At 37.2% G+C, this 24,234-nt stretch overlaps 2 protein-coding genes across 28 annotated transcripts in view; one reads left to right on the top strand and one right to left on the bottom strand.

The window, feature by feature from the left end:
• The window catches only part of GIN1 (gypsy retrotransposon integrase 1), a 79,655-nt gene that overhangs the window by 14,004 nt on the left and 41,417 nt on the right, over positions 1–24,234 (bottom strand). For 5 of the 8 annotated variants that reach the window (XM_058726051.1, XM_058726031.1, XM_058726040.1 and 2 more), the window contains one exon: positions 18,697–18,871. The exons of 2 other annotated variants lie outside the window; for them this stretch is intronic. The gene's annotated coding sequence lies outside the window, so the exon portion shown is untranslated. Of the gene's footprint in view, positions 1–7,854; positions 10,478–18,696; positions 18,872–24,234 lie in introns of those variants that run through there. One more of the 8 variants, XM_058726061.1, reaches the window with a different exon arrangement.
• Positions 1–24,234, top strand: part of PAM (peptidylglycine alpha-amidating monooxygenase) — a 159,186-nt gene that overhangs the window by 126,569 nt on the left and 8,383 nt on the right. For 2 of the 20 annotated variants that reach the window (XM_058725959.1, XM_058725867.1), the window contains 9 exons: positions 759–831; positions 1,779–1,989; positions 2,466–2,666; positions 4,862–4,977; positions 9,964–10,063; positions 12,291–12,344; positions 17,619–17,822; positions 20,975–21,028; positions 21,691–22,519. In XM_058725959.1, the coding sequence (XP_058581942.1) occupies positions 759–831; positions 1,779–1,989; positions 2,466–2,666; positions 4,862–4,977; positions 9,964–10,063; positions 12,291–12,344; positions 17,619–17,822; positions 20,975–21,028; positions 21,691–21,872 (1,195 nt within the window). In that variant the 3' untranslated portion in view covers positions 21,873–22,519. Of the gene's footprint in view, positions 1–758; positions 832–1,778; positions 1,990–2,465; positions 2,667–4,861; positions 4,978–9,963; positions 10,064–12,290; positions 12,345–17,618; positions 17,823–20,971; positions 21,029–21,690; positions 22,520–24,234 lie in introns of those variants that run through there. The other 18 variants (XM_058725950.1, XM_058725849.1, XM_058726011.1 and 15 more) reach the window with 13 other exon arrangements.

Below are 24,234 nucleotides of genomic sequence, written 5' to 3'. Positions count from 1 at the left end.
GCTGGAAGATGTTCTGTTGGATTTTATTGTATTTAGGAGACGCTCTTAAAGCTTTTGAGTCATAGAATTAATATTTTATATTAATACGGCATTCATTACATTACCTTGAAGTATACTGAAGCTATTCAAACTATATAAATCCATTTGTATTTTTCTACACAATTTGCTTTATGCACATTTCTAAAATGGTAATATTACCCTTGAACTCATTTTTAAATTGATGTGATCTGTGTTGTTTAATATACCATACTTTGTAATAAATATTTGTAATTGGTTGTAGGCTTCACTTATGGGTTTGTTTTTTTTTGTTTTTTTTTTTTATTTTTTCAACATTTTTTATTTATTTTTGGGACAGAGAGAGACAGAGCATGAACGGGGGAAGGGCAGAGAGAGAGGGATACACAGAATCGGAAACAGGCTCCAGGCTCCGAGCCATCAGCCCAGAGCCTGACGCGGGGCTCGAACTCACGGACCGCGAGATCGTGACCTGGCTGAAGTCGGACGCTTAACCGACTGCGCCACCCAGGCGCCCCCACTTATGGGTTTTTGAAAGATTAAATGCCATTTAAGATTTGTCACAAGGAGGTTTCTATGATAACAGGCATTTTCATTTAACTTATGTTGGTCTTTAGGAATGCAGGTACCCATTTATCAATTTATCAATTTATATTACCTTTACAGATTAATTAGCAAGAAATTCCTCTCATGTGGGCTTTGGGAGTAATTGTACAATTAAGACAGTTATTTTTATTTTGCAGGTTTTATTTGCCCCATGGCTTGAGCATAGATAAAGACGGAAATTATTGGGTCACAGACGTTGCTCTGCATCAGGTAATCTTCCATTTGGCAGTTATTCAACTAGAAGTTCATGGAGTTATGCTTTTGATATGCTCTAGAGCTGTGTGGGTATTTTTCTGTCACCTAGGAAGTTGATAACAAGAAAATACAACTGCCAAAACTGAAATTTTTCTTTTTGAACTCAGTGCCAGGAAAAGCTAATATGTACGTAACCGAGTCACCCTTCTCTGCAGGGCTGGTGGGACACTTAAGGGCCTGATGTGAGGCTTCACCCTGACCACTGTATAGGCCATCCCACCCTCCTTCTTGGCTTTTCCACATTTGCTTTTCCTTACTGCATCCCCAAGTCTTAGTTCTGTTTTGTCACTTGTTGTTTTAAACTACCTTAATCTATAAATCCTTCAAGGTCTTTAGTACATTCATGTTTATGTATAAAACATTTTTGTTGTTTTTAAAGGAAATTATATTTCTATCACAGAATAGCCTAAAGTCTTCCTCTCAGAAGATAAGCTCTACTAACCATTTTATGAATAAGTGGCAAAGAGGTATGAAAACTAGAAAAAAAAAAACACAACTAGAACTCAGAAGACATAACTGTAAGAGTCTTCAAACATCATCTCAGTAAACATTCATTGCTCATGTATTATTGGGAGAGCATTGTACTATTATTACATTAGCCAAGGAGAGACCCAAAAGGAAGTGTGAGGTGGGTGGAACAAGACATCCAAGTACTAGTCTCCCCTCACCACTAATTACCTGGATGACCTTGAGCAAATTACTTAATGTCTAAGGGCCTCCCTTATCAAATGGAGGAATCAGACCAAATGATCTTTAGAGTCCCATCCAGTTCTACAAAGTATCTTCCTCTAAATAAATCTCTGGGAGCTTACACTATAATTGCCTGTGAAAGTCTTCTAAGGCAGGAGTGTGCCACTAGGAACCATGCGAAGTGGGTAAGGCTTTTGTTCCTTGTTAAAAAGGTGTTCAAACTGGATCCAAACAGTAAAGGTGGTCCTCTGTTAATCCTGGGAAGGAGCATGCAACCAGGCAGTGACCAGAATCACTTTTGTCAACCCACTGATGTGGCTGTGGATCCAGACACTGGAACCATCTATGTCTCAGACGGTTACTGCAACAGTCGGATTGTGCAATTTTCACCAACTGGAACGTTCATCACACAGTGGGGAGAAGGTACTCAATAAGACTTGATCTCTAATTGTTATTCTTAGCCAGTAACACTAGGAACTAGAGATTGGCCAACCCTCACATTCTCTAGGATTTAATTGTCCCCTCCAGTGGGAAAAGCATGGCCTTTGTATGCACCCAGTTGCCAGCTTTCTCACACACACCACACACACACACACACACACACACACACGCGCGCGCGCGCGCGCGCACACGCACACACATACACACATGCACACACACAGTCTTGTGAAAGGGAAAAAGAATGCCTCAACCTGAAAACTTTGTCCAAAAAGGGAGAAAATCTGTAATGTGTTTGTGGGTAAGAGATATTCTAGAACAAACTTAGTACCTCATTTTTCCCCTGGTTCCAAATATTTAATGGTTTTACTATCATGAATTTGGAAAACTAGAAAACTTTAACATTAGAGGTTTGGGTGATTTTACAAATTGTATAGCCGAGATTTTTCTTTCTTCTATAGAATCTTCTGGGAGCAATCCTAAACCAGGCCAGTTCAGGGTTCCTCACAGCTTGGCTCTTGTGCCTCATTTGGGCCAATTATGTGTGGCAGACAGGGAAAATGGTCGAATCCAGTGTTTTAAAACTGACACCAAAGAATTTGTGCAAGAGATTAAGCATGCGTCATTTGGAAGAAACGTATTTGCGATTTCATATATACCAGGTATTTCATCTTTATTTGTTATATTTTGTCATGCTGTCCTCTATCCTTACAAGTTACTTCTCTTATCTTAGTATACTCTTATTATAATTTTTTTCTCATTAAGGGATTGAAGATGCTTTATCAGATCTTACACTCTTTTAGTGTAAAGATGCCTTGTAAATCATTTTCAACTCAGGTGACCCTGTTCTTTATTCAGCAATAAGAAAGAACTCAAACTTAACTGTGTGTAATGGATTCAAAAATTGTTTCCAAACATTGATTTTCATTTTTCCTTAATGATGATCATTTGCTCTAGTTATTAAATGATTCATATTATGTCTTCACACATCATCAACAGATGGTGTGTGTCTGAAAAATCAGTATCCAAAATGCTTCTGCGCCACATTTTTTTTTAAAAGCAGTGGCCAAGTTTTTTCCCAAAGATAAATATGTAAATTAAGTGAGGCTTGTATTTAAATGTCAGGAGGAGTGACCAGTAAAATCCAGAATTTTGTTTCCTATTTTCAAAATAGATTTTCTTGATGTGAAGAAAATCAGAAAAATAATATAAACTTATGACATAAGATCCAGTTAATTCATATTACAAAATAACTTGCATAAGATTTCTTTAAATCATTAATACTGAACAACTGAAAATATATTTCTAAACTATATATAATTTTTATAATATATTTCATAAATATAGGTGTACCTATATTAAAGTAGTATTGACTATTTGTAGCCACCACTGTTATATTTACATTTCTTGTTTTATTAAAGTTGCATATTCCTGCTGTCTTCCCAAGCTGCCCCCAGTTTATTTAGGACATGGAATAAACGGATTCAAGTATGCAGATAAGGAGCAAATTTGGCTTCCACAAGGAATAAGTAATGAAGTGATAAAAGACTCATAAATTAATGTCAGTGAAAAAGAAATTCTCATGTTGGTTTTTATTTTATATCTAAGGAATAAATTTGGCAAGTCCATTCACTTAAAAAGAGGGTGATCAAGTTCATAGTGAATAAAAATAAATCAAATATGAAGAGAAAAACATTAAGAGAGAAGATGAGAGAAAATCTGGTTAAAAACAATCTAAGCAAAGACAAAGTGTATTATATTTGGAATTCTCTCTACAATATTGCACAACAGTAGTTGATTGTCATAGTATTTATTTTTTTCTTAGTACGATACGCTGAAGAACCTTTTCCTGGAATCCTTAAAAAAAAGATGAAAGGATCTTCAGTCATTTAGTTTGATGTGTATTTTATTGTGTTTTACTTCTTTAAAACATAATATTCAATCATCTGAAGTGTTTAAGCCAAACATCACTGTTTCCATTATTTTTTATAAGTACTACTATATTAAGAAATATAATTTTGCTACAAAAAGTATTCATGAAGTTAATATTAAAAGGGTGGTTTAGGGGCACTTGGGAGGCTCATTTGGTTAAGTGTCTGACTCTTGATTTCGGCTCAGGTCATGATCTCATGGTTTGTGAGATTCAGCTGCGCAATAGGCTCTATGTTGAAAGCGTGAAGCCTGCTTGATTGAGATTCTCTCACTCTCCCTCTCTCTTTGCTCCTCCCCCGTTCACACTCTCTTTCCCTCTCTCCCTCTCTCAAAATAAACATTTAAAAATAAATAATGAAAAGATGGTCTGATTTTTTTAATTAGGAAAAAGTAGGTCTTTGATAATCTGAAGTATGCATCTCACATTTTCAAACTTCATTTGTTTAAAATCATATTATTCTGTTTCTGCTATAATATCACGTATTGCCTTTGTGTATTTTTCTCTGATTCTTCTGGTAAGGATAGCAGATATTATTTTTTAAAAGATCTAACATCCCACAATAATTTATGTAAAGGTTATCACTAGGATGTCTGTGATATGTCTCTCCATCTAGATCTATTCCTAAGCCTATGTATCTATATCTATATCACTATGTGTGTATTCCTGATTTTTACTGGCTTCCTAAATGGAGAGGCCTTGTAATTCCTGGTTTTCCTATTGCAAGGAGATTAGTCCCTTAACCTGTTTGCCCCTGTTGTTATTACTTAAGAAGATAAATTTGCTTAGTGTATTATTTTCTACTTTTATTTTCAATTATAAGGACCAGGCTGACCCTATATTAATAGTCTGTGTAACGTACATGTATATATTTGAAGGCCAGTTTTCTCCATATTTTAAAGAGTGTTTAACTGGATGTTGTCACAGGTTTGCTCTTTGCGGTGAATGGGAAGCCTTACTTTGGGGACCAAGAACCTGTACAGGGATTTGTGTTGAACTTTTCCAGTGGGGAAATTATGGATGTCTTCAAGCCAGTGCGCAAGGTATTCACATATATTGCCTAGGTATCAGTTTTCATGGGAATAAACTAAAATAGGAATCTTGGCATTCGATTTGTACTTGAATAATTTTTAAAATCTTTAAGGAGATGTGATAACCAACCGTCTTAGCTAGGTTGATAGGGGTTTCCTGTTACTATGTTTTATTTAGAATAAATATCCTTGTCTGTTCTTAGATCAATTTCTTCAGATACAAAGCAACACTGTATGCTTTCTAAGGTTCTTAGTAGACTTCACACAGGATAGCAGGTTGAAATTCACTGTAGTTAGAACACCAAAAAAAAAATAATAATAATGGCTTTTCCTGGTTTCATCCAAGTAGAGAAGATACCACAGTGTATCAAATTGTACTTTTGTAGTTCTCTTAGATCCAACAGAAATCTCGTTTGCTTTTTGTATGCTGTTACTACATTGAGCAACAAGACTTCAAAATAGCACTTCCTGGAGTTTAAGTCCTAAAGGCTTGGTTTAGATAAGAGACTAAAGGCTAGTTTTGACTTCACAAATGGCTTACCACTGTTTATTCTAATAGTGCTTGTTTACAAACACACTGTCTGGTTCATCATGCCCATAGCTCTTTTGTCTCTTCAATGTACTTTCTCTTCAGTATGACTGCCTGAATGATCAGATTGTTCATATAAACTTCCTAGATGTACTTGTGGCAGCACATCAATTTTAGAAAATTCAGCCTGCTCACTATCGACAGTAGCCAAATTAAAGAAAGAGCCTAAATGCCCATCGACTGACCAATGGATAAAGAAGATGTAGTATATATATACATAATGGAATATTACTTGTCAATCAAAAAGAATGAAATCTTGCCATTTGCAACAACATGGATGGAACTAGAGTGTATTATGCTAAGAGAAATTAGAGAAAGATACATATTATATGATTTTACTCATATGTGGAATTTAAGAAACAAAACACATGAATATAGGGGAAGGGAAGGAAAAATAAGATGAAAACAGAGAGGGAGACAAACCATAAGAGACTCTTACATACAGAGAACAAACTGAGAGTTGCTGGAGGGGTGTTGGGTAGGGGGATGGGCTAAATGGGTGATGGGCATTAGACGGGGCACTTGTTGGGATGAGCAGTGGGTGTTAGATGTAAGTGATGGAACATTATTACACCATATGTTAACTAACCTGGATTTAAATTTTAAGAAAAAGAAAAAATTCAGCCTGCCAAAATGCTGCTAATAAGAGTTATTTTTCAAAACATGCAAATATTTATTGGCTTTACTTGGATCAAAATGCAGTTGCCATAAAGCACTGGACAAACTATCTCCATACTCATAATTCTTACAGTATTCTTTAAAATACCAAATTTGCTAGATTAAAAAACACCAAACTTTAAAGTGTCTCAATATTTGAGAAATATGTCTGTGAGAGTACTGACAGCTAGTCTGGGATTTATTTATCCTAGAGATATTTATTAACTCCCTACTCTGTCATACGACATGTTAGAGAACTAAGGATATGGTGGTGAACAGAACAGGACATAGCCTACATAGCCTCTCCCTCAAATGGAGTTTTAGCTAAAGTTACAGGATCTGAGCTGAACCAAACTGAATCTGAACTAAAGATTGTAGTACAAATTCCTTATTTTTCCTAAGTTTCTATTGATATGCAACAAGAAGGACTTTTCACCATATTTTACCTGAAAAGCTATACGGAATCAAATATCCAATCATAGTACCCTTCAGAAAGAAATTCATTACATTGATAATATCTATTTTACTTCAGTAGTGTTGCAGATCCTTACTGATTATCTGATATTCATTGTTTTGCCCCTTTGAGTTAACTTCCTCATATCTATTGATAAAGTAAGAGACTTAACTTTCTTTCACGTCTTCACTTTGTATTAGTACAGTGTTTGCCTTGATTGTTCTTTTAATGCTAATATAATATACTGTGTCAACCAGGACATTAACTTTTAATTCATATATACATCTAGAAAGCAAAACTATGGGCTAAGCAAGAAGCTAAATTCTACATGAGGCTTATTCTCATAAAAATATGAACAGCCATGGATGAAAATCTTAGAAAGCATTATGCCTAAACATTAGCGTTCATCAGACATTCAACAATGAATAAGTCACAAGATGTAAGTCGTAAGTCAGTATAGCAAACTTAAAAAGAGAGTCTAACTCCAAGGTGAAATTTGCTTTTCCTTTCAATAAACAGGACTTACAACAAAATGTAGAAATTTGTTCTGTGTTGACTCTGTAAACTAACATCAGTTGATGAATCTCTCAGAATTCCCATTTAATCACATTATCATCACAAAGATTAAATTTGGGTGAAGGAAACCATATGGTACTCTGATTCCTAAGTATGAAGAGATTCTTCTTTCAAATCAAAAGTCAGGTTTTGCATAATGTGTACCTGTTTGTGCCTGTCCACCACATATTTCCCCATGTACTTCAGTTCTCTCTTCTGTTACATTCTTTAGAAAAGTTTATGCCTGAATGTATGAGCTTCATTTTATGTCTATACAGGGAGGCTCAGACCGTAGGACAGTAAAGATCAGGGCAAAAGATACACAGTTACCTTCCACTTTCTTACCCCCATTATCACAAGAAAGCCTACGGTCCCTAACATCTGGTTGCACACACACTCTTCAGGCTGGAATGGAATGGATCCCTGCCACTCCAAGCCAAAAGAAAAGAAAAGAAGAACAAAAACAAAAACCAGCCTATATTTATGTTGTTTCTCTAACCTTAACAATGGAGATTAAAATTACAGGATTTGATAGGATTTGAACTCAAAATTTCACACAAGTGAAATTACTTATCCAAAGCTACAGAGTAAGTAGCACACCTGGATCATAAACACAAGTCTTTAGACCCTAAAATGTGTTTTAACCTTTTAATTCCCGGAGGTACACATCCATATACCAATGGATTATATTAAACTACAACATAACTCGATGCAACTTCTTAGAGAGCTATTTTACTTCATATTAAGTAAGTTTAAACATTATTTTATGTTGAAGAAAACATAACTGTACAGAGAACACAAATCCCTTATGCACTTTTAAGACAGAGTATAAGATTTTGAGAGCAGGTTGATTGCCCTGGGCTGTGTCATCAGATGCCCCAGGAGGATGCTGTCATTCTTTCTTGTCAGTGTTACTTTGCTAGGGAGGGGTACTTCAAGAGAAGAGAGGAGAAACCTCAGAAAAGTTTACAAAGCCTAGACTGGAAGGTCTTTAAATCCATTCAACTCTGAAATCCTAAAGCTTACAACATGATTTTCTGTTTCAGATAACACAAAACAGAATAGTTCATTAAAGAAATTACAGTTGAGTGCTTCTGATTGCAGTAGGAATAGAGGTCCCGAAGTCCTATCCACTATTTCTCCCCCCTCAGCCCCTCCAATGGCCGCAGAGTATCTCCAGCAGAACCCCTGGCTCCCTGGATCAGCTTGAGAACCAGAGAGAAGTTCATTGTTATTGTAGCATGGAATTGATGACATATTGTGATTTATTTAAACTAAAGTCCTTAGCTAATGACGAGTTCACACATTTCCCCCTCACCTATTTATATTATTTTTCCTATCAGAAAATATGCAGCACTTTACAACCATATGCTTTGCAAAGCAGTTTCTAAGAACATATTTTGGTACAGAAGAGGAACTGCCTAGAATTTACAAGTCTGTTGCCACGTATTAGCTGAACCCAAAATAAAGATGAACATTTAATGACTGGCTTGTGAGATTTCAACAAGGCAACATTTTGATTTCTGGCTTTCTGTTCTTCTCATGTGCATTTGTCACAGCTCATTTGATAGTATGAAGGAATGAGCCTCCTTGGCATGGCTGTCTCATGTTTCTTTTCAGTTTGACAAATTGTTGCTGATTCGCAAAGTACAATAGTATCTCCACAGCATGTATTCTGCCCGCCTAAAGTGAGCTAGGAACAGTAGTTTGCCTCATCGGTGCCCTTTGTACTCAGCAAACTGAAGTGGGCAGATCCTGTCTGATAAGACCACAGGCAGGATAATGCTCCTGTTCACACGCACTGGTCATATTTCCGAGAACTGTATACTCAGGCCTACTGACCTCAAAGGTGAAAAAAATCATCCACGTCCTACCAGCTGGTGGACATGTGGCACCTCCGAAAGCTTCAGTAGCCAGACAGAGATGGCAGCAGCACAACATTTTAAGGCTGCTTTTCCAGGAACTAGTTTAGTGACCTTAGGAAAGTCACAAAAAGTGCTCCCCTGTCTCATGTCCTCATGACTGAGATGGCAATGATTTGAAATGGAACTATGTCATGAAGAAAAACATTAAACCACTGAATGTTGAAATAGGTAAAAAAAACAAAAAACAAAAAACAGGAAGTACTTGCAGGAAACACTGTATTTGTTTCCTTTTGCTGACTGAAAATACTACAAATACTGGGCTTCAGAGTAAGCAAACCCCACATTTGCTGCGTATCACTTTGGATGCATTCAGACTGAATGCCCTGAAACTTTGAAATGACTCCTCTTATCAGTAACGTATAAACAGCTTGTCAGGTAGCATATGGTAGGTAGCTTGATGGGAGCAATAACAAAAATTAATACTCAGTCTTTTTTTACTTGTGTAAATTAAAACAGGCAAATGTGATAGTGATTAAAAGAAGAAAGAAACATGGAGGCAAAAATACATATAACTAAATAGGTGGCTAATGTAACACCAAGTAAACAAAACTGTAAAAAATTAATCTTCCTATAAATGCTCACTTTTAAAAGATTTGAAAGTCAGTGGTGAGGGTCCCTTGGCATTTCCCGAGGTGGCAGAGTCGGTGCCTGGTGAATGAGTGAATGCTTCTTCTTGGCCTAGAGTTGCTTTGACAGAATTATAGGTTGTTTGGTTTGATTCATAGGCTTCTTGCTTTGTTGTGTGCTTTGCTTTGTTTTTCTGCCTTTTCATGAAGAATTCAAGTGTAGGCTCACCACCCTCATTTTTATTCTGGCAGCACTTTGACATGCCTCACGATATTGCTGCGTCAGAAGATGGGACTGTGTATGTTGGAGACGCTCACACCAACACTGTGTGGAAGTTCACCCTGACTGAAAGTATGATTTTTAGAGTATTATTGTCCACATTTTCCCTCAGTTGCATTGCTTAAGAGCATGTGAAAAAAATATTTGCATTCCCTTCTCTTTTTATTGATAGGAGAAGGAAATCAAAGCATAATTGGCAGTTGTTAAACGACCTGTTTGGTTTCATTTCAGGGATTAAGCTGATTTTTAAAAAGTAGAGAGAAACACTTTTTTTTTTTTTTTCCTGGCAGTTATCCCCTTGTTTCCACAGATACTCCACAGGAAATTCTTGATGCCTGGAGTAATGTCTGTTACATTGAAAGCCAATGTTAATTCCAAGTTAGCTCCAGAGGGAGATGATGGCTTTGGCAAAGCAGAGGAGCTATTGGCTTCCACCCTGGTGTCACTTCCCATGTGGCTCTTCAGCTCTCGGTAGCTGCCGAGCACCTAGGAGCACCAGCACATCTGTGTCAGACACATAGTATCCCAAGCAGGAAGCACTGCATTTTCTCCTTTAGACTTCAGCTTGTTCAGAATACTGAACTGTTGTTTCACATAACTCAAAATTATGTCTGGGGACAGAAGAGTTTCCCCATTAGGATCAAGCCAGCTACTTTTGGGGATTTTCTAATGGCAATTTGGACATTATTTCTAATTCTTGAAAAGTATACTAACCTAGCCTCTGACATCATACTAAAAACAAGTTTCTCAATTAAACAGGGTCCAGGGCACCTGGGTGGCTCAGTCGATTGAGTGTCTGACTTTTGATTTCAGGTCAGTCATAATCCCTGGGTCATAGGATCGAGCACCACGTCAGGCTCCATGCTGAGTGTGGAGCATGCTTAAGATTCTCTCTCTCTCCCTCTGTCCCTCTCCCCCACTCACATTCTCTCTCTCTCTCTCACAAAAAAAAAAAAAAAAAAAAAAAAAAAAGGTAGAAACAATAGGAGAAGATAGGGTTAAGGAAAAGAATTAAAGAATGGAAGACAGTAAAGCTGAGGTATCAGGAACTGCAACAAGCAATTTTAGATAATAAGGTCATTTGGAATTAATGAAGATAAATACTAATTATAACAAGGAAAAGTGAAAATTACAACAAAGAAAAGAAGTAAGTTATAAGAAAGAGAAGTAATATCAAGAGTCCAAAAACTTTAATCGTTGAGCATACAGATCTTGGAACCCAAGTAAATTTGATAACTGCTATCTTCAGAATTGTCCTTTGAGTAGCTTTTGCTGTTTTGTAATAAGGACCCAGTTAGAGTTGAGGGCACAGAGATGTCTGTGGACTGTTCTATTCCAGCAGTAGCCTTACATTCCTCTTGTAAGTGTAGCTTTCCCACCACCTGCCTCCTCAAAGAGGAACCAGAACGTGTGGCAGACAGGAAAGTAAATAGATGGATAATTCCCAAATCCAAGACTAAATCCAGGCTTTTCCAAATTAAAAAAAAAAAAAAATGAATAGCTTTCAAGATAGAAAAGACCTCAGAAATCTAGACAGTATCTTCATTTTGCAGACAGGAATATGATACTTGAACTCATTAAGATTCTGGTCTGAGGGTCTTTATACCATCCTAGTGGTCAGTACTCAACAGAGATGCATATCCAAGTCACGGTGGGGAGGGCTTTCAAAACTCGTGGCCAGATCCTACTCAAGATCTATAGAAAGAAGAGGGTGACAATATGTGTATTTTGGAAAGTCTTCCCAAGTGGTTTTGACAATCCCTTGGTTGAGAAGCGCTGCAATAAACATTCAGCTTTGAAAGAGAAAAACGCTCTCTGGAGTCCAGAATGCAACTGAATAATAAATCTTGAAAACAGTACTTTTGGAACAGTAAGACTGCCATCGGAGGCTAAACAAATGTCCCCTGTCTTTGCATTCTACTATTTAACTAGTGAAATCTACTTATGTAGCTAGAATACTGGTAATCCAACATGGCAGAGTTAGTCATCAGTACATGTCCATATAAAAACAGAACCACTTGATATTTCAAAAATACATTCATTATGAACTCCACAAGGAAAATCTTATTTTGAATACGAAGAGCTTAGAAATATTTCAGCTTTCCCTAGGAGACTGTATCCAGGATTCATGGGCCTGGCACCAAATTAGTGGTTTGTCTTAAAACTCTTCTGTAATATGATATTGCATTTGATGAAGTGAGAAAATATTTGCTATTAAGTAAAATTAATGTCAAAATTAAGTTTTCAAATCTTTTTTGGAGATTTTGATTTTCTTTTTCCTTTGCTGTGCTATTTACAGAAATGGAACATCGATCAGTAAAAAAGGCTGGCATTGAGGTCCAGGAAATCAAAGGTTGGTCAGATTCCTCTTATGACTGTGAAACCCAAGACTATTTGTGCTGAATTATTTTATGGCTCTTGATTGCACATTAAAAAATATCAGACTAAAAATATAATCCGGTAAATCATCCATAACTTCTACTATGTACTGAGCCTTTAAACCTGCATGTTGCTACTGTTTTCCCTGTTAAATGGACTGGTAATAATGAGCTCAAATTCACTGATTTCAAGTGATAGAAGGTGATTCTGAACAAGCGGGCCAAAGACATTCAAAGAGGAAAAAAAAGTAAGCCAGCCACTTTTAGAAGTATATTAACCTCAGACAAGCAGAAAAATACCATCCAGTATACTGGAAAAGGCCTTCCATAATGGGCTGTGGTGTAAATGAGTGAAAAACATATCTTTGGTGAGTTACTATTATAGGGGCCTGACAAGATGAGCTGTTCCCTAAGCTCCAATCTTAGCACCAATCGCCCCAAAATTTACTGAGGGCCATCTATGTATAAGGGGCTATAATTGGTTTAAGGGAAGTGTAACTGTGCCTGACTTCAAAAGACTTATAACCTATAAGGGGAGAGAGAGAGAGAGAGAGAGTGAGAGTGTGTGTGTGTGTGTGTGTGTGTGTGTGTGTGTGTGTGTGTGCACGCACATGCATATGCATATACACAAATAAGTATAGCTTTGGTACATACTATCAGGAATGGGAAATGGAATTTAGCTACTGTTAAGCAACCACTGGTTTAATTCGAAATCCTAGTCAAATTATTCTCTCCCTTTCCTAGGATCAGTTTATATTTGTACACGTTATACTATCTGCAGGGTTTTGACATGGTCATGTAAAATTAAGAACTCAATATAGGGTGCTCCTAATGTTTAAGAAGCAAAGTGATTCCATTATTAGTTGCTTTACAAATGATTCACCTAGATAATCAGACTTAACCCTGGGCTTACTTGTTTTCCTTTCTCATGAAAGCAGATGGAAAAAGATACAAAGAAGCAAGAACCAAGAGGGAGCTTAGGGATTTTATATAGGCAGATAAGAGAATATAGCCAACTCAAGGTTGAAAGGGGTAAGATAATATTATAAAATAAATAAATAGCAAATGTTTGGCATTTGTAGAGATTCAACACAGGTGACTCTACTGGGTGGCATTGATACCACACTCATATTGAAGAGTTCCTGATCCTTTATTTTTCTATGATTGTTACATACAGAATTATTGGTGAGTTGTTTTCCCTGGAATAAATATATTATTATTAATAATAGCTATCATTCATGGAGCACAAACAATGAACTATACAAAAATTACTAAATTAATTCCTTACACCAGCCATGTGATAATTTGGTATTATCCCCATTTTACACATGAGGAAATCAAAGATCAGAATTACTACTAAGTGATAGAGCCGGGGTTAAACCACAGTTTATTTGCCACTGAAGTCTGTGCTGGTAACCACTATTCCTGTACTACTGAGGAGAAATGAATACCACCAATTCATTTACCATAAATTCTTCCAAGAGCTATAGGTTGGGGATGGTTGTATTTACTCTGAAATCTCTGGGATTTCACAGTGGCCTCAAGCCACTTCTGTTTAAATAAGTTCCACCAAAAATAAAATAAAATAAAATAAAAATCGTAGATTATAGTGTTTGGATTGTTGAGAACAGCCCATCCACACTGATCTCTTCTCGCCTGGCCAATGAAGGATGAACAGTGAGCGCTCTCCCCACACCATGTCGTCTTTCCTCAGTGCACACCACTGACTGAATTCAGAAAACCTCCCAGCCTTGTGGCGGAACACAGGAGTTCAAATAGTAAATGTCATTGAGCTATCTTGTCACGACATTCACATTTTAATAGGAATACCTAAACTCAAATACCCAAACTCAAATGAAGTTGTTCTAGTCCTCTGTTGGATTCATATGACTCTCATTAAACCTTTCTTTTTTTAAGATTATTTCCTTATTACACAAAGGAGTATAAAGCATGCTGAATCTCCAAAAGTTTGTCTTTTATCAAAATCTGAAAACTTAATTTAAACCATCCCTTACAAAAGAGAGGGAGAAACATCATTCCAGATTTAGCTGCTGTATAAATTTCCAAATTTGAGTAACCTCTGATGACCTTCATCCCCACTGTGAATGGTCATATAACTGATGAGTAATAACAGGGTTTCAGAACCAGTGTTGTGTTCACAGGGAGTTGCACAGTAAGAGAATGTGTGATGACAAGAAACTTAGGAAAAGCATTTTCAAATAAAGTTGCTAGGGATGAAAGATGTCAAAATCATAGCCTTTACCCCTAGCTCCCCAAATAAAAGATGATGATAGTGAATCAGTCTCAGTAACATAAAAAGAAACTCTCTGGGGCAGCTAGCGTCTTAGGCCTTATGGAGAACAACATATTATAGGGGAAACACACTGCATTAAAAAAATAGTAATAAAAAGAAAGGAAAGAGTAATCTCATTGGTGCTATCATTGGTGCTATCTGCACTTTTCCTGTTACTTGCTAGTATGCCATCTAAAACCTTCAGTCGTCAGTTCTGTCTGTAATAAACTGGGTAATAATTGCTGTATTGCTGTATTAAGAATGTCTCTCCTTTACTGTCCGAGTTATTCCAATTCCAAGAGGTCTCTGGGCTTCTCCCCTCTCTCAAGGGGAAAGAAACATGTTCATGCTTGAGTGTGTGAGCTCACACAAGAATGCACCTAGACTCCCTTTCTAAACTCAGAGCTTTAAAGAAGGGAAAAAACTTCCTGTATGTCAGCTTTTCAAAATTATATTTATTTCCAAGTATGTATAGGGATGCCAGAAGAGCTTGTTTGAAGACATTTTTGTTTAAAATGCAGTACATCTGGCATCGTACATGATAGAAAAATGTCACATGAGGCAGCCCCTCTCTTCCAGAAGCCCCAGGTTCTGGATAATATTGGAGCTTCTTCACTGCTCCTTCATCAGGGATGCTCCAAATTAAAGAATTTAATTTTCAGTTAAAGAATTTAGGATAAAGAATAAAAGTGGCAGAATATGAATTGTTACTGTTTTGAAATTCCTTAATTCCTTAAATCATAACTATTTTTTAGACTTTTTATTCCACTTATAAAAGTTCCTGAGAAAGAACAATATTGTTGTTTTGGGGGGTTTTTTTGTTTTTTGTTTTTTTTTTACTGGGAAATCTAAATTTATCCTCTTTCTTTAAGATATAGAGTATTTTTTAAAATCTAAACATACTTCAGCAGGTTCAAAAGTTAGAATGTTGGTGTATTTTTAGTAGATGCACTCAGATTACCAAAGGGAATGTGGACATCAAGAATTTCTCAAGTGTAGTGTGTATACCTTAGTGAGGTTATTACCTCATTCTCAGCATACTCTCTGTGAATGCTAAACTGATTCTGTTAGTCTGTCACCTACTTCACAGTTCTTGTTTCCTTTTACTGGAGCTCACTCCTAGCTCTGCCTTTATAAAAAGGGAACTGAAAATGAGCTGGTACAGCCATTGTCTCTGGTGCCAGTAAACCCACTAAATGACAGGAAATGCTATGTAATTATTCTGGTTATAGTCACCTTCAAATAGAAACAAATCCTTCTTTCAAGGCAACAAATTTTTGACTACCAATCTGTATCTTTGGTCTGTTTTTTAATCTTCTATTTATTGTTATTTTCCTGCTTAAATATAGAAGGAATTTAAGTAAAACAGAACAATTTGCCTATCTCTCCTATAGTAATGAAGAAAAAGATGTAACAATTAGTGATCAGGAAGAGTAAGAATCACACTTACATTCCTCTTGGAAACTGAGATCCAGACAGGTTAAATTGGAGCCATCTAGATCTACGAACCAATCCCTTTCCTTCTCTCCTGCTGAAGTTTCAAAGAGCCACTCCAGTGGACAAAAAATTGAAATAATGGTTTCCCCTTAACCATAGTACAGAGAAGGAAATGAAGACTATGGGGCCATCTGTAAAATGGTGATACTAACAATGCCTACTCATAGGCTTGGTGTAATGATTAAATGAGAACATTGCCTGAAACAGTACAAGTGCTCAGTAGGTTTCATTGAGATCATGAAGGAGGCTGGCTCAGAACATTGAAGCAAAAAGCTGGAAAAAGCTTATAAGCAAAAAGCTTATAGTGTCTTAAGTAATTTGAGAAATCCTTCCTTGGAGAATTGTCCAGCAAGCTACTAAGAATGTGAACACATATTAAACATTAACCAAAGATTTTCCTGATTGTGTTGAACCAGCTATTCCTGCCATTTTGTCAAAATTTCCATGAGACCATATGATACACTGTACATCACACCAAGAAACTGAAGTTCCAGAAATCTTGTGAGCATTTTGGCAAAGATGATAGTAACTTCTAGACTTTGCACACTAGGGTTTTTGTACAAGCACACATATGTGCTTCTGGAGGGCAAGAATGTTGGAAGGCTCAACCTTCAAGTCAGTAGTTGTTAAGATACCTGAAGCAGTTTATATGGTTCAGTTGAATCATTTCCCAAACAGTACTTTAGGCCTGTTATCTACCCAGTACCAGTCAATACCAGAGAATTGTTCTATTTTCATCATACACAGAATCATATATACAGTGCTTCTGTGTATACTTACAGCTTGCTAGGAACTGTATAAAAGAACCTGAAAAGGACACAGTTCTTTTTCCAGTTTGAAATCCTAGAATTAATGTGTGTCACTGTGCATGCGATGTGCCAGTAACTCATTGAACATTAACAAGATTCATAAACTAAAGATACAAGGAAACATGCTTATTAAACACCATCTCTATGATAAACATTCACACTCAACAATTTTATAAAGGAGGTGTTTTGTTTGTTTATCATCATAGTTCTACAGATGAGGTTACTAAGGCCCAGATTATTTAAGTAACTTGCCCAAAGTTACACAGCTAATTTATATAGGAGAACTAGGATTTCAGGCTAGATTCATTTGACTGTAGTATGCACACCAATTCTTTGCCTGCACCATACTGCCTATTAATTTTAACTTTGAAAAAAATGCAAAAGGAGGATATTTGTTTTGTGGAATTATGGGGAATAAAGGGTAGGATCAAAGAAAACCAACTTAAAGGTACAAAACCATTGGGTGGATATTACTAATCACAATACCTGCTGCTAGCTTGGTAGATTCAGATATTGAAATGTGAACCCCACATGCACGGAACTCAACAAGTTCTTTATGAGCAGTTGTTGATTTGACTGGGTAGGGGTGGGTGGTTGGGTTTTGGAATCTTTGAGTCAGTTGAATATTGTGAACTCTTCTTTCCCTGAAGAATCCGAGGCAGTTGTTGAAAACAAAATGGAGAACAAACCGGCCTCCACAGAGTTGCAGAAGATGCAAGAGAAACAGAAACTGATCAAAGAGCCGGGCTTTGGAGTGCCCATTGTTCTCATTACAACCCTTCTGGTTATTCCGGTGGTTGTCCTGCTGGCCATTGCCTTATTTATTCGGTGGAAAAAATCAAAGGCCTTTGGAGGCAAGTAAAATGAGCCCCTTGAACTTGGAACCTACCTTTGAAAGAGTGTTTGGCCTAAGTATCCCCAAAGTTTGGTTGTGATTTTTTTCAGTGTTTTTTCTAAATGCTCTCTGCCTTTTTGGATATTACTGTTTATGTTCCAAATATTGTTTATAGTTAGTATCACCATAGAAAAAGTATCTGAAGCCTCAGAAATGTAGATAGTTAGATTAAAATATAACTTTTAATACTGCCTTTTAGCAGTTGGCATAAGCCCAGTTAATGTCTCCACATGAAATTGTGTAGATATGTAGTCACTATAAATTAGGGTCAGGAAGGAGGAGATCCTTGCTGTTAGAAACAGGCCCAGGCCTCAAAATACCTAGGTCCATTCTTTGGGAGTTATATATTTCCCCTGCTAGTCCTGGCTTTAGCTCCTAGCTACATGACCTTGGGCAAGTTACTTAGTCTCTCCAAGCCACAGTTTCCTCATCTATAAAGTAGGGATAAAATACTCACAAGGTTGTGTGAAGATTAAGGGAAATAATAAACATAAAGCATTTATCAACAGTATCTGCCACCAGGTAAGTGCTCAAGTAACACCAATGATTGTGAAAAACAGTCATTGGTAATACAGTAATAGAAGTCATAAGTCATAAAAGATACTTATCTTAAACCTCAACTTTCTCAGGAAATTAACTATTTATTCCTACAATACATCATTCAGTAGCTTTTAAATAGTCACAATTTGGGCCATCAGCCTTCCTTCACCAGACAAGGCAGGGTCCAGTGTTGGAATCAGTATTTTATCAGATCATTATCATAGTGTAGGAAGAGGAGCTGTGTTCCTTTCAGGACATTCAAATAAACAAATAATCCAACCCATGATTCTTACCTCCCAGGAGCAGTCCCTTGGCTGGCTTCCCAGGCCCTAAGGCAAGAGTCTACAACTGTGTTGGGGAAGGAATCTGTGGGCCAGGGTGGGAGGCAGCATTCGATCAAGAAGTAGCATCTGATTCTATTTCAGGCCAAGGCAGCCATGGCAGGGATTCAGTGCCCACGGCAAAGCCCTGACACAGAAAAGCACACAGAAACAAAGAACAGAAGATTCCATTTAATTAGTTGTGAAAGGGAATTTTTCTAGGACTTTGGTTTGCTGTTCATCTGCAATTGATAAAGCTCTCAAAAATACAATTAACTCTTCAAAAAGAACTTCTTTTGAGCCCCTGTTAAGGGTATGGAACTGTGGTAAGCAGAAGCAAAGATAAACATAGTCGTTGTCTTCATGGAGTTAGATGGAAGCTTCAAAAGAGCAAAAATCTTACATGTTGACTTGTTTACTTATGTATCCTCAGCACAGTCACAGTTCCTGGCACTAGGGGTTTGATAAATAGTTGTTGGGGAAATGAATGAATAAATAAGTGGAGCTCACAGAATAGATGAAACATAAAAAAAGAGAGGACTGTCTATAAAGGTAACAACAGAGGGTGGTAAGTGCAGTGATAAATACGCAGATCATCAGGAACACAAGGGGCTGGGACCAGGCAGCAGGAATGGTGGTATTCAGCCACACTGGAAAGAGTAGTAGCTGGGGAGTTAAGAAGGTTTGGTCTCGGGGCGCCTGGGTGGTGCAGTCGGTTAAGCGTCCTACTTCAGCCAGGTCACGATCTCGCGGTCCGTGAGTTCGAGCCCCGCGTCAGGCTCTGGGCTGATGGCTCGGAGCCTGGAGCCTGTTTCCGATTCTGTGTCTCCCTCTCTCTCTGCCCCTCCCCCGTTCATGCTCTCTCTCTGTCCCAAAAATAAAATAAAAAACGTTGAAAAAAAAAATTAAAAAAAAAAAAAAAAGAAGAAGGTTTGGTCTCTCCTGTTCACCGGTAAGCACGTGTGACACGGCACTGTTACAGAATACTGAATTTACAGGAGTGTGTTGGGAAGGCAGAGACCTAAGTCAGACCATATGAAATTACCTTTATTCATATTGAAATATTCAACAGAAATATTGCAGTTTTATATGGTTCCATATAATACATTTAATTCTAAAAGTAGATCAGCCTGTCACCTTTTTTCAGCATTTGTTCTGGATAGATCTTGTCCAATTAATGAGTTTTTAGTAACCCTCATAAAAGACCTCCCATTTATTCAACACATACTTATTGCATGTCACTTCCACATCAGACACTGTGGTAGGCACAGGGAATACAAAGCCAGCTAAGTAAAGGCTGTCCTGCATCCTTATAGAACTTACAATCTAATTTGTTGGCTCTCTAACAGTCTTAATCAGATTCTTCCCTTCTTGCCTATTTTTCTCCACACCCACTCTTCTACCTTTCCTCTGCCATCTGCTTGCTAGCTTTTTCCTCGAGGCTGCCTCTACTCCTGGTTAGAGGCTTCATAGGAGAACCCCAAGCCTCACTTCCCTGTCTACAGCCCTTAGGGGAGTAGCCCTTAGGGGAAGTCAGGACAAAAAGTACAGACAGATACAGAGCAAAGGGAAAAATAAGTCCATTGGGAGTTCTGCCTCCCCATAAAGAAAGAAAGTCCATCCATCAGGAAGATGGGAAGCTCCAAGGGAGAGTTTGGGTCACTTTTATGACTGAAATTATTCAGTGTTTCAGGTCCTTGCCTTCAGTTAAGTCCTACACAAAGAAGAAATGATGTACGTGAATCCAAGGCTGTCTCAAGCACAACATGTACTGTGCTTAATAGAAAGATTAAAGCCTAAGACAAAAGTCCTAATTTATAATAACCAAAGCTTCCCAAGTTGTTATAAACTCTTGGTAATTTAATTTTGTCCTAATAACAACAACTAATATTTATTGAGCATTTACTGTGTAGCTACCAGGCACTGTTCTAAGCACATCACATGCAGTATCCCATCTAAACCTTGCAGATGGGTAGGGAATTATCATTGATCCCTCTTTTCTCCAATGAGAAAACTGAGGCTCAAAGAAGTAATTTATTGAGACTGCACAGCATTGAAGTCGAACCCAGCTCTGGCCCTCAGATACATCACAATAACATACCGCCTTTTTTCCCCCTTAGAATTGCTTACAGACAAACACAGGCCTTGTTTTTAATCATTTATGAACCTCTGATTCGGTATTGAAAGTTGAGCCCATGGTTGAGGAGGGTGACTGGGACTCATTTTGAAATGTGCCATCTTTTTCTAGCAGATTCTGAACACAAACTTGAGGCAAGTTCAGGAAGAGTGCTCGGAAGACTTAGAGGTATGCCTGTGACCTTTCAGAATCCTTCACATGTGGCTCAGAGTCAACATGCTCATGTCCTTTACAGAGCAGGGATCTAATTCCCATACTCTCTCTGAAAAGTAAACTCCTCATGTGCAGCACAGCAATGATTAATGCAGAATGCAAACCGTAAACTAACCTGAAGTATGTGGCGCTGGCAGCACATTTCCCAGTTTCGTTTTTTTCTACCTTGCCTTTCTATATTTAATTCTCTTCCCCTGCCTTTTATCTATCTGGCTTCATTTGTCTTCAGTAAATTTTCTTTCACTCCTGTCAGCATGTCAGTGCTTGTCATAGTGAAGATGACCTTTTCATATAGTCATTGAAATGAAGAGCTCCTCAAGGGATCCCAGTTCCAGAGAGCCTGGAAAAAGCAGGAGCTGGGAAATGAATCTTAAAGAATCCTACAGAAACACATAATCCTGGGGAGCTTTTTTCTTATTTATTTTAATAAATCAGTACAAGTAATATCTTTCTGACTCTGTAGGTTAAGTATCTCTTTCACTTATGTTGTTGTTGTTAATATCTACCCTTTCCCATCCCAATATCTAATGTGTTTACCATTTAAGAATTTACAAGTACACCGAGAATCATTTGTACAAACTTTCCATCAGTTCTATGTCACTGTGTGCTTTCTCCAGGAAAGGGAAGTGGAGGCTTAAACCTCGGAAATTTCTTTGCAAGCCGGAAGGGCTACAGCCGGAAAGGGTTTGACCGTCTTAGCACCGAGGGAAGTGACCTAGAGAAAGAGGAGGATGATGGAAGTGAATCGGAAGAGGAGTATTCAGCACCTCTGCCTGCGCCCTCACCTTCTTCCTCCTGAAGACGGGCTTTGATTTAGGTTGATGAGATTTTCCAAGAATGCCCGATTCCTTTCCCTTTAGCACGTTTAGAGTTTTGCGTATTTAATTGTAAACTGTACTAGTCTATGTGGGACTGTACATGTTTTATTTCATTTGTTTTTAGTTGGCTTCTGTTTCTAGTTGAGGAGTTTCCTAAAAGTTCATAACAGTGCCATTGTCTTTATATGAACATAGCCTAGAGGAATGGTCCTCTTCTTCCATCACACTACTAATTTAATGATGGAAGCTTTGCTCATTTACATTTTTGAGACTTTTCTGTAGATGTAAATAACCCCATTCTCTGCTTGAACACAGTATTTTCCCAATAGCACTTCCATTGCCTATGTCTGTCTTTGGTGCCTTTCCTGTTCAGCATTCTCAGCCTGTGGCAGTAAAGAGAAACTTTGTGCTACATGAGGACAAAGCTGCTAAATCTCCTATTTTTTTAAAATCACTAACATTATATTGCAATGAGGGAAAGAAAAAAAAGTCTCTATTTAAATTCGTTTTTTAATTTTCTTCAGTTGGTGTGTTTTTGGGATGTCTTATTTTTAGATGGTTACACTGTTAGAACACTATTTTCAGAATCTGAATGTAATTTGTGTAATAAAGTGTTTTCAGAGCATTAGCTGTCAGAGTGTATTTTGCAATTTTTGCATACTTGCAGGGTTTTGTATACAACTTTTGTAATAATTACACAAACCACGGATATAGTGAAAACTACCCAATGTCTTCAGCAGAAAGAAATGTGTTGTATTGTATTAAAATGAAGACGATATTTTGTTATGTAGCTGATATAAATTAAAAACCAGCATCAGAGTTTACATACATGTGTAAATCCAGGCTCTCTTTTAAATTTAAAGAGGGGTTTTGCCTGTGTATCAATCAGGAGGTAAATAATTTAATAAAAGGTGATCTAGCTAAGAGGAAACCTGTGTCTCAAGTTACATATGCAAATAGACCCATCAATATAGGTTACTACTAGTTTTCTTTTTAAAGAATAATTTCACTCCAATTCCATGTATTCATGGGAATATTCATCTCTTACAGGAACTATGAAATACTTTTATAACATCTTTTTCATAATTCATCAATGCAGTTTAGTAAGAACGTGATCACTTTTCTTTGTGTAATAATCAGACTCTAGAACCCTTTCTTCAAAATGCCTGTATTTACAATCCAGGCATCTTAGTAGTGGCACATTAGAGATTTAATTGACTCATCGTGAAAACAATACAGAGTGCTTTGCAAAAAAAGTATATTAGAATGTCTTCCAGCTATGTTGTTTTTAAAAATCTAACATAACCTAGATTTTTTTCTTCTCATACACCAAAGAAGATCTGATTGAAAGATTTATTACTTCCCATATATTCACCTTCCTGGTATAGCTTAATTTGGGCATCCTACCCAAATAGAAGCTTCACCTTTTTTTTTTTTATTCTTATCTTCCTTCTCAAATAAGGATATGTTTACCTCCCTTTGCCCACTCCTTTATGCCCCTTTCAGTGCATACTGGTAAACATGTAAATGTAGAATGATAACACTATTCTGAGGTATATGTGCCTGTTCACAGTATGTAAGATATTTTTATTTCAACATCAGAATTAGTCCAGTACCCTCCCCCCGCCCCCACCAAGACACATGTTTTATAGGTTGACTTTGATGCTGTTCAAGTTTGCTTACATTGAGGAAATTAGTTGACTTGCACTAAGGCCATATTTTGTGGTGCAATATTTGATCATCAGCTCTATTAGCTGCTTTTTTAAATGTTACCTACATCAAATCTTATTCCTAAACAGTTTACAATGACTCAATGGATGCAAAAAATAAAAATGATAAATGATAAGGAGGTGAAAAAGATAAATGGAGAACAAAGATAAAAAGAAAAATTAATACGAGAGTAGTTCCTATTACACCTGCTCAGGCCAAGACGTTGGCTCTAAGCTTTCTAGCAGCTCATTAAATAAAACTTGATTAGTTATATAATTCATAAATCCATTAAACATTTAGAATTCCTAATTATAAGGACAGAAAAACTTGTTCCCAAATATCTTCTGAAAGACAGCAGCAAGATGTGTGAGTCAAGTCTTCAACAATATCCACAGAGTAGACAAATACATTTTGCAAGTCTGTTCTTACATATATCCCTCAATATAGCATGTGACATCTTATATCTCATATAAGCAAATGGCATTATAAAAAAGAAGATACAGAAAAAGAAAATCTGGGGCATTATAAACCCGTCCTAGTACACTACCCTTATTCTACTAACCTGGCTTAAAGATGGTAGACTAGAAATGAATGAACTGCATTGCCTTCAAGCAATCTCTCCATTGATTATTG

This window comes from Neofelis nebulosa, chromosome 1, assembly GCF_028018385.1.
Source record: "Neofelis nebulosa isolate mNeoNeb1 chromosome 1, mNeoNeb1.pri, whole genome shotgun sequence".
Taxonomy (NCBI): domain Eukaryota; kingdom Metazoa; phylum Chordata; class Mammalia; order Carnivora; family Felidae; genus Neofelis; species Neofelis nebulosa.
Note: the sequence above shows the minus strand (reverse complement) of the source record. Positions and strands in the feature narration are given on the sequence as shown.